This window comes from Candoia aspera, chromosome 1 (genome assembly GCF_035149785.1).
Source record: "Candoia aspera isolate rCanAsp1 chromosome 1, rCanAsp1.hap2, whole genome shotgun sequence".
NCBI classification, from domain to species: domain Eukaryota; kingdom Metazoa; phylum Chordata; class Lepidosauria; order Squamata; family Boidae; genus Candoia; species Candoia aspera.
This window is the reverse complement of record NC_086153.1, coordinates 228,995,322-229,013,166: the sequence shown is the minus strand read 5'-3', so window position 1 is coordinate 229,013,166 and position 17,845 is coordinate 228,995,322. Positions and strand designations below refer to the sequence as shown.

Sequence of the window (17,845 nt, the reverse complement as noted above, 5' to 3'; positions counted from 1 at the left end):
AATTAATAATACTGCGGTTATAACAATCTTAATTCTATTAAACCTAAAACCAGCATTTATTGTTTATACCTTATTAATCTTAATCCAAATCATTAAAGAAGAGTATGAAGTCAAAAAAGCCTCCAAAGTAATCCAGATAAACATTCTCAAATCCTTACCCTTTACTTCAAAATAGACCAAAGCATTCATATATCTCCACAATAAACACAAGGCATTTTTCACAGAGAGACCAAAGAGCCCAACTGCCCCCCTTAAAAAGTCCAACTTCTCAGCAAAAAACCTCCCATAGAAAAAAAAATCCTTCTTTCCTATAACTTTCCATCAGAACAACAATTCCATTTATGATTTGCAATTCAATCTGCCCATTTAATTCCTTCAGTTCCACAATCTGGTCATCATCAGCAAAAGCCTCAATCTCACTATCAGTAGAAGCATTTCTACTGTTGTTGGGTGCCTCAACTTCTTCCATGACATCCCCAGCCAGATGACACATTTTAAAGCTGATATTTTTTACAATGTCTCAAATATCTTGCAAAATAGCTTGACAGGAATCGAAAAAGATCTGTTTAAAAGACTGTTTAAGCTCACAAGGGAACTCTGAAAGTCTGCTTGCAGTCTTCCATGTTTCAGGAAGTAGATTATGGCGCCCCCTACTGTAGATACTTGGCTGGTGAAAGTAGGAGTTAATGAGTTAATGGAAAATTTCTGAAAGATGTTGACAGAAATGAATGCATGTTAACAGGCAGCTCCCAAGGAAAGTGGCAACAGAAAGCTGAAGATTCAAAACAGCAGATTCAACGTGTAGGAAAATATTAAATTCTTCAAATTCAATACAAAAATAATAACAGGGAAGCAATTATTTATTCTCAATCCTCCTTAGTACTTGAATGGGAAACAAGCCAAAACTTTAAAAGATTTTTTTTTAAATTAATCCTAAAAATAACAATAAGCACCAAGAGAGATCACTTCTCCTTGCTGTAAAAAGCCTCTCTTAGGGTACATGAACTTTAAAAATATATAAATTGGGTGATTTAGAAATGGGGTGGCTCAACTTAGTGTCTGTTTAGGGCTACAGTGCAGCTTGGAAATGGTGATGTCCAGCCTCCAGGCAGCTCTTACCAGATTAGCACAAACGCTGTTTGCGATTCTCTGGCTGCAAGTCGCCATCCTGGAGGGCAGATGGGACGATTCCAAGTGTTTTCTTTATTCATGAAGACGCTTCTGGGCTCCAGGAAAAAGCCTGCCTGAGCCCAAAAAACTGCCTCGTTGTCAGTTCTGTCCACGGAGCCCACAGGCACAGCTGTTCAGTCACCCATGTCCCTGCCAGAAGTCATCAAGGCTTAAAGGAAATTCTTAAAGGAAAAAAAAAAAACAGCTGCAGCACTAGGACAAAGCAACCAACTATAGAGACTTTTTTTTTATTACTTTGCTTTGGGAGCAGAAATCAATTATAGTGAATCTGACCTGAAATTGAGAGCCATGTATGGAGAGAGAGTAGAAATTAAGAGGGAAGAAGCTACACTTCTACTCTTCCCCAACCTGGTGTTCTCCACGTTGAACCAACTCCCATAATTATCAGCTGATGACCATGCTGGCTGTTGAATATTTAAGTCCAACACACATCTGAGTCTTTTCTACTTATTCTACTGTGGTATTATAACTAACAATGGTGAGCATAGTTGGCTTTCCTCTTCATATTAGAAACAATCTGGAGATATTTGGCAACCAGAGAGCATAAGATGGGCTGGGTGTATAAAGCCAGGGAAAATCAAGAAGGAAGTATATAGAACCTCAGATATGATACTGGAGAAAGTATGCAATGGTAGTTAATAAAACATGATTTTTTTTACAGGAAGAGAACATTAGAAAGAAACTTAAACTGGCTCGGCCTTAACTTTCTTGGTATAAGAGGGAGGAAAGGGGAACCACTGTCAGGCTTTCAAGATTCTGTACTATAGCCTGTATCAATAAAGTAGAGTTATATTTCTTGTGGTATCTATTTCCTGATCTGAACTACCTCAAAGTTCTGACAGGAAGTTGTGATTCCTTCAGCGGATGAAGCGGTGCACTAATGGAATACCAAATGTGATACACCAGGACTCACTGCCAAAACCATCCTCACCCACAGCTCAGGTCCTCCCTAAGAAGCTCGTCAGTTCAAATTCATACTGGCATTGCTCCTTTCTTCTGAGGACCTCAAAGTGGTGAGTATGGAGTAACCTGACTTTCATATCAACCTCTAGCTAATCTTGCCCATAGATGCAGCAGCAACAGCATACCAAAGATCCATGGGCCAAGTAGCCACAGCCCTGGCAGGTGGGTGAAGCCCTGCTTCCGATATGAAGTGAAAACGTGTTTCAAAGATATACTTTTTGTATTTACTGATGGGACATTTCAAAACAGCCACAATTACTGACCCACAGTGAACCAATGGGACTCTATGCAGCAATTTCATGCTCTGCAGGAATCCCAGTGTTAATCTTCTATTACAGGGTTATGCACTACATCTGCGGCCCTCCTGGATCTGGAGAATATATGTATCAGCGTCCTGACTCTAATACTACAAAGGGGAATTTCTTGAGCTAAAAGCCCTGTTACTCAATGAATCCAATGTTTTAGAAACCAGGAGACCGAGAGTTCTAGTTCCTCCTTAAGCACGAAGCCAGCTGAGTGACATTGGGCCAGTCACTCTCTCTCAGCCCTAGAAGGAGGCAATGGCAAACCACTCATGAAAATGTTGCCAAGAAAACTGTAGGCACTAGTCCAGGCAGTGTCAGGAGTCAAGACTGAGACAAATTACAATTGTCACTGATGGGTAGAATTTCTGTGATTAAGATGAATGTTTTACCTAGAATGTTATTTTTGTTTCAGACAATAACTCTTCTGATGACTGATTAGGCTGACTATATGTCCTGTTTTGAATGGGACAGTCCTGTTTTTTTAACATTTCCAGACCGTCCTGTCCTTTTAATATAAATGTCTGTTTTGTCCCGTTTTCTTAAAAACCTTACTTAAAAATTTGAAAGTTCCCGCGAACCTGTCAGAATGCAGATTGACTTTGAGTGGACAGAGGGGGAGCTCAGCAGAAAATGGCAGGAAAAAAGCCGCAGAGCTAAACCTGGCAGGAAACCTAAAAGAAAAAAACAGGATCAGCTGATAGGCGGTGATCAAAGGGCAAGCCGATTGGCTCCTGCCTTGAAACGGCGGGAAGAAAAGAACGTAAAAGCACAGCCAGAGGAGGAACGGCTTGTCAAGAACAACCATTCACTAAACTCTCCAGCCCAGCCTTGGCTCTTGCAAATGAAGAAATCCAAAGATTCCCAGCCCAAGAAAACCGGAGAAGTTCCTGCCTGCCGATCCAGCCCGTCACTCAGCCCTGCCCCATTTTACCATCCCAATGTCCCATTTTTAACTCCATCCCGTTTTGCCATCCCAATGTCCCATTTTTGTCTCAAGGAAATATGGTCAGCCTATGACTGATATAACCATTTAAACAACAGCAGAAGGATATCTAAATTTGTATGGCAGGGGGAAAAAACCACAAGTTAAATATAAGGTACTACAAGATGCAAAGGAAAGAGGAGGATTGGGTCTACCAGATTTAAAATTATATTTTGCTGCCTGTTGTTTAGTTTGGATGAAAGAGTGGGTGTGGGTGTTGTTAAGAAATAGAAGGCTATTGGAGTTAGGAGGATATGATCTGAGATTTGGATGGCATGGATAGCTGTGGTATGACAAAGCTAAGGTTAATGTAGATTTCAAAAATCATTATGTCAGGCGGGACTTTCTTAGAGCATGGGATAAATATAAATTTAGGTTCTGCCCAAAAATACCTTTGTGACTTTCAGCACAAGAAACATTTTATAGATGAGAAATGATAAGTAAACATAAATGGTTAACTTACCGTGATTTACTAGAATTTTCTCAAGGAGACTGTAAAATAAAATCAAGAGAAGATTTGACAATAGAACAAGGTCATTGTCAATGGTTTTCTTATGTACAATTATCAGAAAGATTTAAAGTGGATAAAAGAATTTATGGTTTGAAATAATGTAAGACTGAGTTTCAAACAGAATTAGTACTAATGATGAATATGTTATTACTAAAATGTATAAACTTTTGTTGAAATATGAGAGAAAAAGAAAAAGAATGCAACATAAAATAGGCTAAACATTTTGGTTACAATATACAAATGGAACAATGGGAAAATATGAGGCTGAAAGAACTGAAATTTACATTATGTTCTAACCTTAAAGAGAATTTTTATAAAATGATGTATCATTGGTATTTGTCACCAGAGAAATTGTCTAGAATATATAAAGGTACTTAAATCTTTGTCGGAAATGTAAACAACATGAAGGGACATTTTATCATGTTTGATGGATGTGTAAAAAAGCCAAAAAAATTGGATTCAAATACATACATTAATTCAGAAGATTTTGAAGAGTAAAGTACAATTGAAACCAGAGGCTTTTCTTTTGGGAACAATGGACAGGCAACTAGAAAAAAATTATGGAACTATGTTTTTATATATGACAACTGCAGCAAGATTATTATATGCTAAAAATTGGAAAGGTTCAACACTACCCACAATGGAGGAATGGTTGGTGAAGATGACGGAACTTGCAGATGGCTAAATTAACTTCTTTGACTAGAGAAAAGACAATATCTACATTTATGGCTGACTGGAAACCCCTTATAGACTTTTTGCATGAAACAGAAAAAAAATGCACTTATGACTTGTGGTTTCGATGATTAGAAAAAAAATTGAATAGAAAAAAGTGGGGGGTTTTGTAATCATACAGTAAGAGTTAATTTTGTAATCATACTTATATTTTCTGGAAAGGAAATCAGAAGCTTCTTCTATTTCTTTTTATTCTTTTTTCTGCACTTTCGTTTTTTTCTTTCTTCTTTCTCTCTTTCTTTGTTCTTTTTATTCTGTATTCGTGTTAGGTTTTTATGTTCTCTTTAAAACTTTTAATAAAATAAAATACAGAGAAAAAAGAAAAAAATGAAGGTACAAATTTAAACACACATCAGCTGGGATTACCCATTATGCTAAATCAAAATATGGTATAGTTTTGGATACACTTGTGTGAGCTCAGCTATTGCGGTGTGAGGAGGAAGGAGTATTAGGTATGCTCGCCACCTTGAGTTATTTATAGAAATAATAAAGGGGGGATAGAAAATAAATAAATCATGATTTGTAGTTTAACATGCTGTGCCATGGGTATGATCAAAAACAAAGATGGCAAGGACCTAACAGAAGAAGAAGAGATCAAGAAAAGGCGGCAAGAATATACGGAAGACCTGTATAGGAAGGATAACAATATCGGGGATAGCTTTGATGGTGTGGTCAGTGAGCTAGAGCCAGACATCCTGAAGAGTGAGGTTGAGTGGGCCTTAAGAAGCATTGCTAATAACAAGGCAGCAGGAGACGACGGCATCCCAGCTGAACTGTTCAAAATCTTGCGAGATGATGCTGTCAAGGTAATGCATGTTATATGCCAGCAAATTTGGAAAACACAAGAATGGCCATCAGACTGGAAAAAATCAACTTATATCCCCATACCAAAAAAGGGAAACACTAAAGAATGTTCAAACTATCAAACAGTGGAACTCATTTCACATGCCAGTAAGGTAATGCTCAAGATCCTGCAAGGGAGAATTCAGCAGTTCATGGAGTGAGAATTGCCAGATGTACAAGCTGGGTTTAGAAAAGGCAGAGGAACTAGGGACCAAATTGCCAATATCCGCTGGATAATGGAAAAAGCCAGGGAGTTTCAGAAAAACATCTATTTCTGTTTTATTGACTATTCTAAAGCCTTTGACTGTATGGACCATAACAAATTGTGGCAAGTTCTTAGTGGTATGGGGATACCAAGTCATCTTGTCTGCCTCCTGAAGAATCTGTATAACGACCAAGTAGCAACAGTAAGAACAGACCACGGAACAACAGACTGGTTTAAGATTGGGAAAGGAGTATGGCAGGGCTGTATACTCTCACCCTACCTATTCAACTTGTACACAGAACACATCATGCGACATGCTGGGCTTGAGGAATCCAAGGCTGGAGTTAAAATCTCTGGAAGAAACATTAACAATCTCAGATATACAGATGATACCACTTTGATGGCTGAAAGCGAAGAGGAACTGAGGAGCCTTATGATGAAGGTGAAAGAAGAAAATGCAAAAGCTGGCTTGCAGCTAAACCTCAAAAAAACCAAGATTATGGCAACCAGCTTGATTGATAACTGGCAAATAGAGGGAGAAAATGAAGGAGCAGTAAAAGACTTTGTATTTCTAGGTGTGAAGTTTACTGCAGATGCTGACTGCAGTCAGGAAATCAGAAGACGCTTAATCCTTGGGAGAAGAGCAATGACCAATCTCGATAAAATAGTTAAGAGCAGAGACATCACACTGACAACAAAGGTCCGCATAGTTAAAGCAATGGTGTTCCCCGTAGTAACATATGGCTGCGAGAGCTGGACCATAAGGAAGGCTGAGAGAAGGAAGATGGATGCTTTTGAACTGTGGTGTTGGAGGAAAATTCTGAGAGTTCCTTGGACTGCAAGAAGATCAAACCAGTCCATCCTCCAGGAAATAAAGCCAGACTGCTCACTTGAGGGAACGATATTAAAGGCAAAACTGAAATACTTTGGCCACATAATGAGAAGACAGGACACCCTGGAGAAGATGCTGATGCTAGGGAGAGTGGAAGGCAAAAGGAGGATGGGCCGACCAAGGGCAAGGTGGATGGATGATATTCTAGAGGTGACGGACTCGTCCCTGGGGGAGCTGGGGATTTTGACGACCGACAGGAAGCTCTGGCGTGGGCTGGTCCATGAAGCCACGAAAAGTCGCAAGTGACTGAACGAATAAACAACAACAATGCTGTGCCAATTCAGCCAACTGTGATTTATACAATCAGCAAATTAGATAATGTATGAACGCGGTCTGTCTAATTCTCTCGCACACGAAAGAGCGAGAGAACGCGCAACCCCTGAGCGCCGGGCTGTCCTATCCCTTTAAGAGATCGTTTCCATGCATGTAGCTCCCCGCCCATCTCACCCGAGGCGGAAAAGCGAAGTGAATCCTCTGCGCTTCTGGTTCTGGAGGGTCGTGTTAAAAAACCGACAACTTTAGTCTTGCTTCATTCTGCGAGGGCTGTCGCACTTGTAGGACAGCTGGCCTCAAAGCGGGAGCAGCCATGGAGCCAGGTACGCCCCCTCTCAGGGCAGGGGAGTAGGGAATAGGATTGGGGGCGACTCAAGGATCTCCCCAGTCGGCGCGTCTCTTTCGGGGGTTCTGGTCTTGCCTCGGCTCCGGTTTTATTCTTAGAAACTACAGTGCGCGCAATCCTGCCCTACCTCCAGCTCAGAACAAGCCTGGTCCGAAGATGTCTCGCTTTAGCCTTTACTTGAACGGTCTTTTTCCTTCCCCGTTGTCCGCTTGCCTCGGACATCCGCTGCTCTGTGGAACCGCAGAAGGTTTGGGAGTAAAGAGGAAGTCCACCAGTGAGCGTGCATTGTACAAAGGAGAAACCCTGCGCCCCAGACCCAAGAGCGAGGCTTGTTGTCACTGTCAGACCAGAAAGCAGTCCTGGTAACGGGCTTTGGACTTGTTGCACTTTCGTTTCCTCTGAATGTTTCCTACAGGTGTCAGCGCGTACGAAGAGCCGCGGCAGGGCGGGTTGCCTCCTGAGGGACGCGACATTGATGACGTAATGAACGGGCCTGTCCTCAATGGGGCAGACGTGCAGGTAAGAAATACTTTCCCCGCTCAGTAATATCCGAGACCTGGATGAGCCCGGCTCGCTCCTTCCTTCCTTCGATTTACATCGCCGCCCTTCTCGCCAGCTGCGACTCTGGCTTGAGAAGCTAAGTGGGATGAGAGCAGGTTAGCTAGCCCAGGAAGTCATAAAAGCATCCCAAAATAAGACAATGGAGAATAACTTATACATTGTTGGGGGGGGAAACCCACTAACTATATGGATGTGTCTATGAAATCACTGTGTGGCCAGCTTGGCTTAAGTATATCTAACTTTTTAATAACCCAAGGTAGTCTTCCTCAACCTGGTGCTCCTCAGAGGTGTGGGATTTCAGCTTCCATCAGTTCCCAGACAGGAAAAGGTTACTCTTAAGGAAATTGTCTTGTGTAGGGTGTGTGCTTGTGTATTACATTTGTTGTAAATCATTTAGAGAGTTTAAGCAACATACTACTTTGGGGGGGGAAAGATTAACATGTGACAAGTGATTACCTCCTTCATTCTTATTCTTTCAGAACTAGTGCTGCAGAAATGAAACCCACTCAGTCATAGATGGATGGATGGGTGGAGTGTGTGTGTGTGTGTGTGTGTGTGTGTGTGTATGAATGAAGTAATATTTTGCAGTGTGACTTTAAACCAGCTTTTAGCAACATAAATATACAATTGTTTCCCGTAAGTTTCAGCCTTCATGGACAACCTTGCTCAGGGAAGTGCCTGTTTTAGAGCTGGAATATGGCGTTTTCCCAATGCTTAAGCTGCAGTATTTTGTCAAGGTGATGAAAACAGTCTTTGCCAGCTTGATGTGTTTACTACCCTTACAAATGCTAGGGGGACATTTTCTTCCCTGATTGTAACCTGCACTCTTGTGTGCCTTCCAAATTGGCTCTGAACAGGATTGGATACAATCCTTGCTTTTTTCTTTTTTCTTTTTTTCATTTTCTTCAACATTGTTACAGAATGACCATATCTTGCACAAAGCATTCAAGTGCAGGAATGTATCACTTTAAAAGCAGTCTCATCCATAGCACTATTAACATGTCATTTAAACAAAAAAAAAACTTTTATTTTTTGAAAACTGAGTTATTTGAAACCAGTACCAAACAAATGCACGTATATTAGATCTCATGGTCAAATGCCACCTAAGAACTCATTTTTAACTCTCCCATATGCAAAGTTTTCTCTGCAGCAATGCCATATGTATTCTATTTATGTCATAGAAATGATAAATAACATGTTTTTAAATTGGATGTGTATTTCACTGAAGCAAAAGTATGATTGGGTGCAGCCTTTCTTTGGCATCTGTTATGGGGAAGCCATCTGCCTGTATTATGATCGTGCTAGTTTTACCTTTACATACATACATGTGTATGTGTTTGTGTATCTGCTCCTCCACACTTATACGTGCTTGCATTCATTGCGTTTCTTCCACAAAACAGCCCTGCCCTGGAGAACAGAACTCAGAGTGTTGCTGACCTTCCCTGGCCGTAATCCTAGCTTTGATTGCGGGCCACCTTCTCTCCTTTGTGAGATATGTCTGTCTCTCTGTCTGTGTGTCTTAACCACTTCACAGAGCACTCTTTCCAACTCCTCATGATGCTTCTGTCTTCAGCTGGAGGACTTTGTGGGGGTTCATGCTGAATACAATGAAGAGGAAGAGGAACGAAAGTACTTCCGCCGCAAGCGTCTTGGGGTTGTCAAGAATCTTTTGGCAGCCAGCATGGCAGGAATGCTGACCTATGGAGTCTTTCTAGGTAGGCACTGCGTGAGTCACCATCTTCTCCTTCTGCCATAGATTGATTGATTGTTAGACAGGTTTATATGGCTTCCCATCTACCAGAGGAACTATGGGTAGCAAACAAAAATAAAAGCATAATACAAATACCAAAATCCATTTAAAGAAACAAAAGAAAAGTCCAGGCCCCAATAAAAGTCCAGGCCCCAATAAAAATCGTACACCCATAGATCACACACAAGCATGCCACAGCTCCATTAACATCCTGGCCCCGGTATGGGAGAAAAGCCTTCCCTTTTTTATTGAGAATTTTTACATAATTAAAAAACAAGGAAGAGTATATAAGGAGAAAGTAGAAAAAAAATAAAAGAAGTGCTAGAAACAGTACAGATAGAGAAAGAAAGAAAAAAGTTAAAGGCACAGTTTCCGATCTTCTTTACGCAGATACAAACTTTATTATTTCTCCCCCTTTAGAATTACATTATTAGTTCCCTTTTTCCCTTATTCAAACCTTTTTAATCAGCAAATCCAGAAATCACCAGTTCCTTTTTCATCCATTTTCAGCAAAATGACCAGGTTTGTGGTCTTTTATAAAAGTACTTGTTGTTTTGTCCCTAATCGAACAGGTCTTCCTGAAGGGGTCAGGGCCATCCGTATTGCCATGGGAGGCTATTCTATAAGGTAGCACCATGACAGAGAAGACAAGCTGCAGTGTGGCTCTGCTTCCTAGGCTCCACCAGGTGACTCTGCTTCACCAAAGGAACACAGAGCGTGACCATTCTGCCAGATCTAATCTGCATGAGATTCTTCTCTGTTTGCAGCACTTGCCTTACTTCTAACTTAAGCAGAGGGGATCTGCAGAGAATCAGTCTTGTGCCCAAAATAAATAGAAGGGATGCTAGTTTAGACATTTACTTTTCTATTCTTCAGAAATATAGAGCAATATGGGAGAGTTATTGCTTAGAACTCAGAGTTGATGTGCACATGGTTCCATGTTCCATCTTCAGAATCTCAAATTAAGGACCTATAGCTGATTTTTGAGCTACCAAGAATGTATTCAGACAGATGTTTTATGCTTTCATGCTGTTGATTCTGTGTTGCTCTGGAAAGACAGTTAAGTCTCAGATGGGGATAAGCTCCTTATTGAGAGGAGGAGGCAGATTAGGGTCCTGGAGAAACAAGTTTGTTTTTTTTTCTGAGCATCACTATAACTCAGTTCACACATCATGCAGAGTCATAATGTAGCTTGTTTGGTTTGGGATTAGTGTGCTGTGGAAGCTCAGCCCTTTTGATTTGTAAACCATAGTTATGGCTTAATGCAATGGATGAACACAGTGCTGGAGATGGAAGCCTCCTAGAGCAGCTGAACAACAGACCAAGGGCAAAAAGGATTAATCCTTGGGTTTCCATGTTGTCTCCCACAGGCCTGCTTCAGATGCAGCTCATCTTGCATTATGATGAGACCTACCGGGAGGTGAAATATAGCAACCTTGGGCTGCAGAATATTGATAGCAAAATGCTGTTGGGCATCAGCATCACACCCATTGCTGCACTTCTCTATACTCCAATATTCATCAGGTAGTGCTCTGTGCTGGGTCATTTTCTTTCGTCTTCCCAATATCCACAGTCCTTGAACTGTGGTTCTAGAGCTTTAAGAGTTCTAAAGCTGGATATTCGTATCATCCAGAATCCAGGCATCTTTCTTTATCTTTCCAGATTTTTTGGCACTAAGTGGATGCTGTTCTTGGCAGTGGGCATCTACGCGCTTTTTGTCTCCACTAACTACTGGGAGCGCTACTATACTTTGGTGCCATCTGCAGTGGCAATTGGAGCTGCCATTGTACCTCTTTGGGCATCTCTGGGCAACTACATCCTCCGGTGAGCCAGTTGCAAAGATTAGGCTGAGAAGGAGAAAAGACACTCAGCTAAAAGGCTGGCTTTATCATATTTATGAAGCTCTCTGCCAGCTTGATGGGTCTCCTTACTGGTACATCATCCTTACTCGTACTGTTTCCCAGGCTGGCCCTGGTATTGAGACTCTTTCCCATTCTGTGGGTGGTGGGGGGGGAAATGAGTTACCAACCCTTTGGATGCTTCTGCTCTGTGTAAGCAATTTGTGGCTGCTCCCATGTAGAGAAATAATGTACAGTTTAGCTTAGGCTTTACAGCTGTCTCCAGGAAACAGGAAGCTATGCTCTGTCCTGCCAGGCCAACTCATAAACTCTCTTTCTGCACCTCTCTTCCAACAGGATGGCACAGAAATACTATGAATTTGTGAATTACAATCTGGAACATGTCCAGGAGCAGAAACGGGCACCACGTGGGGCCTACAATTCCTACATCATTGCCTTCGAGGCAGTCTTCTATGGCTTCTTCTATGTGAGAGCTCTGCCAACAGAACCTAGTGGGTTTGGGGGAGGAAGAGATGGTAGGTAGTGCTCTATGCTGTCCTCCCTTGTCAGCTGGGAAATGACAGCTCTATTGCTAAGTTCAACACTTCAGAAAGGTCCTCTGTGTGGCTTTTAATTTCCTTTTCTCCCACCCTTGGTGAGGCTGACAGTTTCTTCCACTCCTGTTTTCCAGTTGAGCTTTGTCTGTGCCCAGTTTCCCATGTTTTTCTTCCTGAAGAATTATCTCTTTGAGCTGAACCACACACTTTTCAATGTCAGGCACTGTGGTGAGTATCTAAGATGGCAGCTCTAGTTTGGCCAGCTTGACACATAACTGGCTTTTCCCTTGGGAAGCCTTAATCACCTGTAGCTCCATCTCATTCTGTTCCCCACTCCTTGTCCAACTGGGGCCTCCCCTTAGCCCAAGATCTCTTTCTTCTCCAGGGACTGCAAGTGATGGGATCCTCATTGGGTTCAACACCACAGTTCTCCAGAAATTGCCTCGCAGCAGTGAGCTCATCACAGTGGAGAGTGTGCTGATGGGAGTAGCCTTCCTCTCCATGCTTCTGGTATGTGCTGCAAAGTTAGCAAAGGTTGGCTAACTTTCTATCTTTAGATTGTGAAACTGCTGGCAAAAGTATTATCTTCTATAAGCCAGCTTCATTCCCATCTGGAATAATCAAATGTGTTGGTTGATTAACATGTTCCCATTTTGCATGGGACGGCAACACAGTTCTGATCCCAGGGCATTATACAGATGCAGGAGGATGTATGTAAAAATACATGGCTGTCCTGTTGCACTATGACAAAAGTGGCTAGGCTGTAAACAGTCCCTTAGTATGGCAAGGAGTTAATCTGTATTACAGTTATAAAGATGATCAGAAATAATCTACTTCTCTATTTTGCTTTGCAGGGAGTGGAATTAAACCTGAGATAGGGCTGCCATTGAAAATGCTAGCCCCCTTTTGAGTTCATTCTTTCTGTGCTCTCTAATATTTAGGCAGATTTATTCAGTATGAGTAACATGATCTAAATGTATTTCCCTGACCCAAATAATTTGCTCTCACTGGCACAGGGAAAGTGGGAAAAAGTCAAGAGATCTACTTCTTCCCTGTCCTTGTCACCCCCAAATGGCCTTTTGTTTCTATAGGTGTTGATTCTTTGTGGCTCTGCCTATCGCCCCACTGAGGAGATAGATCTACGTAGCATTGGATGGGGCAACATCTTCCAGCTGCCTTTCAAGCACATGCGAGATTACCGTCTGCGCCACCTCCTCCTCTTCTTCATCTACAGTGGCTTTGAAGTGGTTTTCCTCTGCACTGGCTTTACTTTGGTAAGTCTAAGCTTCTCGGATAGGAGGGACTGAGTACACAACGAAGTGGCATTAGCTAATGCTTTCTTTCTCTATGCATTACAGGGCTATGGTGTCTGTTCTATTGGCCTGGAACGCATGGCTTATATCCTCACTGCTTATGGAATCTCATCAGCTGTCTGCTCTACCTTGGCACTGGCTATGCTGAGGCTACCCCGCCAAGTTCCTCTGCTTACTGGAGCTTCTGTTCATGCCATCATCTTGATTGCCCTCTTCTGCTGGGAGCCTCAGGCCAAAAATTTAGCTGAAGCACCCATAATCTACCTGGTGGCTGCTTTCTGGGGCCTTGGCAGTGCCCTCAACAAGACAGGGCTCAGCAGTGAGTAAATAATGTTGCTTTGTGTTACTGGTCCCTCTCCTGTTCTGCTCCAGACTGAATGTCTAGCCGTGGTACTTGCTGGGCTCTCTCTGGAGCAGGAAGTACATCAAGCCAAGCTGAATAGTAAAAAGAGTTAGTAAAAGCAATGTCCATGGTACATGGTGATTAGCTGAACATTGCTTCTAAATGCTTAAAAAGTATAAAATTAAGTTTTTGAACTGTTTCTTATCTGAACATCTTCACTCTTCACTAACAGAGAAAGATGAACTCTTTGTCAGTGGTTTGCACCTTTGGGTGCTTTCTTGTTAGCTATGTGTTCCCCCATCCTCTCTAACAAACTTTCCAACCAGCCAGTATTGGGTTACTGATGAAAGAGAGAGAGAGAGAGAGAGAGAGAGAGAGAGAGAGAAATCAGTCTCACAATTCTGATGACACACCGCTCCTTTCCTTCAGCCCTCCTGGGGATGCTTTATGAAGACAAAGAACGGCAAGACTTCATCTTCACCATCTACCATTGGTGGCAAGCCTTGGCCATGTTTGTTGTTTATCACTGGTCTAATCTGCCCATGAAGGTGAGTGAGGTAGCCAGGCATAGAAGAGAATTCTCACAGGTTGAAGGATAGAGCACATTCTTTGGTTAAATGCAGGTAAGGTATAAAGTGGGAAAGGAGGAGAATTTCCTTAACCTAGTGTGAACCTGACCTGGGAAGAGTGAAGAAATGAGGAAACCATTAAGGGGAGACTGTCAGAAAAGATTACTCTGTCCTGAGAAAGAGAAAAGCATGAGAAAGAAACCCAACCCTGCCTTGATTGTGTTTGCATTCCTTTACCTACCTGGCAATAAAAGGGAAAGAACTCTACAGCACGGCAAGACATTTTGTCTAACTTTCAATTCTCTCTAGCCAACTTCCTCCTGGAGAAGGTTCAGGACAGAATGAAGGAACACCTAAATTTTGCTGTCCTTTAACTAATGGAGGCTTTTCCTTCCAGGCTAAATTATCCATCCTGCTTGTTACTTTGGTTGCTGCAGTGTTCTTCTACTTGTGGATGGAACGCAAGATAGCCCGGGGTGTTATCCACCGTCTCCCTAAGATTCCCAAGCCCCGGCACAAAGTGCAAGGTTACCGCTACCTGGAGGAGGACAATTCTGATGCCACTGATTCAGAGGAGGAGGAGGAAGAGGGGGAGCAGACTGACTCCTTAGAGGAGGAGGCAGAAGCCGATGAACCCGATGGCCCACCACACTGTCCTCGGCGGAGGAAACAACGTGCCTATGAGGAGGCCTTAGGGGAGGAGGTTGGGGATAACATGGGGTAGTTCTTGCTTTGCTTTCACTGTCCCACTTGCCATAGGGGTCAAGAGCTATGAGTCTCAAGGCCTTAGATTTCAACTTCTCTGTACATCACTAAAATTCTCTTTTTGTTATTGGTCCTGTAATGTCTTAACGTTGGAAAGACTTGAATTATATCCTTGGGGTGCAGGTTTTAGCCTAGGGAATAGGTCATTTAGCCAAGATTTTAAGACTTCCCCCTGCTTTGTCCTCATCCTCTAACAGTGGGAGATACTAAGTAGCCAAGTACATCCCCTTGAAACAGCCTTAATGGATTTTGAAAGATGGGTATCAGGTACTTACGAGATAACCCTTGGGAAGCAGAGAGAGAGGGAGGAGTATACTGAACTTCCTTATAATTTAGATATACAAAGAGAGAAATTTTACAGTATATTGCAAGGATATATACAAAAATATATTAAATCAATTTCTAAAGTGAAAGCTCCCATGAGTATAATAAATAACAAATTAGCTGGAAATGCCAAGTAAACAATTTAGCAAAGCTTTACATTCAATTCTGGCAACTTAGAACTATCCCAGATAACACTTTTTTCTCAAAGTGTCTCAGTAGTAGTCTATAAAGAAGAGAGACAACTGATAAGTAGCTATCACTGGTATCTAACATTAACATATCTTTCTGCAAGTTTTGAGTGTGATCAAAATAATATACTATCTAGAAACCTGGGAAAAGGGATCTAACTACATAGATAAGCTAAAATAGATGATGTTCTATACTGTATTACCAGATCCAAGCTGCCACTGATGTTGTGCCAGAAGACTCCGATGATACCAATCATCAGTCATGGCTGATGGCATTGTCTCAAACAAACAAACAAAAAAGGGCTATATGGGTAGTGCTTAACTACCCTAATTGGGAGGAGAATTTCCATCCCTAAGTGAAGCAGTCATTAGGCGAAATGTCACATGACTGCACTGCTTAGCAATGGCAGTTCTGGTAGTCCTGATTGCGGTCAATAGGCAAGGACTGCATTGTCATTAGGGGAGGACCTCACGCTTCTCCTGCCCTGCCACACTCACCTCTGCTTTAGCTCCCCCCACTCACCTACCTCCCCCCATCTCTGCCCTTTTGGCCACCCTGCACCCCGCCATCACCTAACCCTGCTAGCCCTAGCTGACCTTCACCAGCTTCCTCCTGCTGCTGCTGAGGCGCACCCAGCTAAGGCAGGTGCTGGCCCTTTGCAGGACCTTCATGAAGCCTCTGTGACGCAAATGGGGAGGCCTCACGCAGTCTTGTAAAGGGCCAATAGCTGCCTCAGCCAGGCCCACCTCTGCAGCAGGAAGAAGACAGTGAAGGTCAGCTGGGGCAGGGTGGGGGCAGCAGGGGTAGGTTGCAGTGATGGAGTGCAGGGCAATCAAAAGGGCAGAGATGGGAGAAATAGGCAGGTGAGGGGACTTGAAGCTCACACTGTGGTTGTAAACGCAGGTGGGCTGCCAAGCACCCAAATTTTGATCACATGACTGCGGGGCATGCAACAGCTGTAACTTTGGGGATCGGCCGTTACTACCATTCATTCAGTGCCATTGTAACTTCGAATGGTCGTTAAGTGAGGACTACCTGTAAAGGCTTCCTTTAGCTTGGGAAAAGTACAACTGAGCAGATAGGAAGCTCTTTTCTTAATACCTTTGTACAGCCAAAATCAAGAGAATTTAGAGGTAGGATAAAGATTCTGTCTCTAAAGTCATTACCTTCTTCCCCCCAAAATATAAAATGAAATACCCTAAAAACTCAATCTTACAGTACATAAGAATACTGAATTCTTGCAATAGAACTTGGAAAAATATTTATCTGAGCAATTTTTTATTTTCATAATAAACTTTATGATACTCTGAATAAAGGCCACCATTGAAGAATGTCTGACATGCCTGAATCAAAGGTGATGGAGTGTCTATCTGTAAAGGTGTGCTGGTCATTGCCAGAGGCTTATCTGACATTCAGTGTTCACTTGTTAAAAAATAGTGATAAAACCATATATTTAGCTTATGCTGGTGAGATTGTATCCACACTGGAGAAAGCACAATAGCTTTGGTTAGTATGGCATATTCTTTGGAAGTATTTTCTAATATTTAGTTCCTACTGCTAAATATTCATTAGTCTTTTTCTTGTAAGTTATAAGTGAAATTCCAATAGTCTTCTGATGCTAAAGAGTTGTGCTTTTTCTATGGACGTTCCAATATATGTCATTGTCATGCGCTGCCTACCACTGAGTGAAACACAGACACTGATTCAAGGAAGAGCAGGTTCAGGTTTATTTCAGTGTAGTGCTGGACGAGAAAAAAGCTGAGAGTGAAGGGAGCGCGCCGGTGCGGGGTTCAAATAGCCCGCGCCGGTCAGCGCCCCCCCCACTTTGGGTTGAGTCATCCCCCCCCAGTCCTGCATGCTTCCGTGCCGGTAGGTGAAGGGTTGCAGGGCCCCTGCTGGTGCCTCGGGCTTCGCCCATAATCGGTTTCTTTCTCCAGCCGGTGATTGCTGTCAGCTGGGCGATCTCCGTTGCGCTTTGCTGACAGCTTCAGGTGTGCCTCGTGATCCGCCCTGTCTTTGTCTTTCCTTCTTCCTCTTTTGTGTCCTGATGGCTGGGTCATCCGGCCGGGGTCATTCCCTTCTCCTCGGGGTCTGTGTCTGTTGTTGTGCGTGCTTTGCTTATCTTAAATCCCTTCCTCTGCTTCCTAGGTATTGTCATGTGTGCCGTTGTGCTGATGCCTTCAGCTCAACGGTACTCATGACATAATGCCCCCCGTTCGAATAGTAGCCCCCCCCCCCCGGCATTCCGGTTTTCCCCGGGAGAGCTGTCAAATTTTTTTTAATTTTTTTTTTTTTTTCCCGCCGGAGTGTTTTCGCCCCTCCCCCTGCTCCGCCCTCTACCTCGTGTCCATCTTTTGGGTGTGTTCCAAGTGCGCATGCCTCGACCACACCCT

General features: G+C 42.8%; 1 protein-coding gene across 1 annotated transcript; it reads left to right on the top strand.

Annotated features, from left to right (window-relative positions):
• The first annotated feature begins 7,052 nt into the window (after positions 1-7,052).
• On the top strand, positions 7,053-15,554 carry UNC93B1 (unc-93 homolog B1, TLR signaling regulator). The gene is made up of 12 exons (XM_063289001.1): positions 7,053-7,220; positions 7,659-7,762; positions 9,378-9,519; positions 10,925-11,078; positions 11,217-11,378; positions 11,750-11,879; positions 12,084-12,177; positions 12,335-12,459; positions 13,041-13,223; positions 13,308-13,581; positions 14,035-14,153; positions 14,572-15,554. The coding sequence occupies exons 1-12, from the start codon at positions 7,211-7,213 to the stop codon at positions 14,896-14,898; spliced, it is 1,824 nt and encodes a 607-aa protein (XP_063145071.1). The 5' UTR covers positions 7,053-7,210; the 3' UTR covers positions 14,899-15,554.
• Positions 15,555-17,845: the final 2,291 nt, after the last annotated feature.

What these genes read in the sequence shown, in the direction of transcription:
- UNC93B1 (XM_063289001.1), top strand. An exon ending in GACCTATGGAGTCTTTCTAG is followed by an intron (nt 9,520 to 10,924) that starts GTAGGCACTGCG and finishes TGTCTCCCACAG; the next exon opens with GCCTGCTTCAGATGCAGCTC. An exon ending in TATACTCCAATATTCATCAG is followed by an intron (nt 11,079 to 11,216) that starts GTAGTGCTCTGT and finishes TTATCTTTCCAG; the next exon opens with ATTTTTTGGCACTAAGTGGA.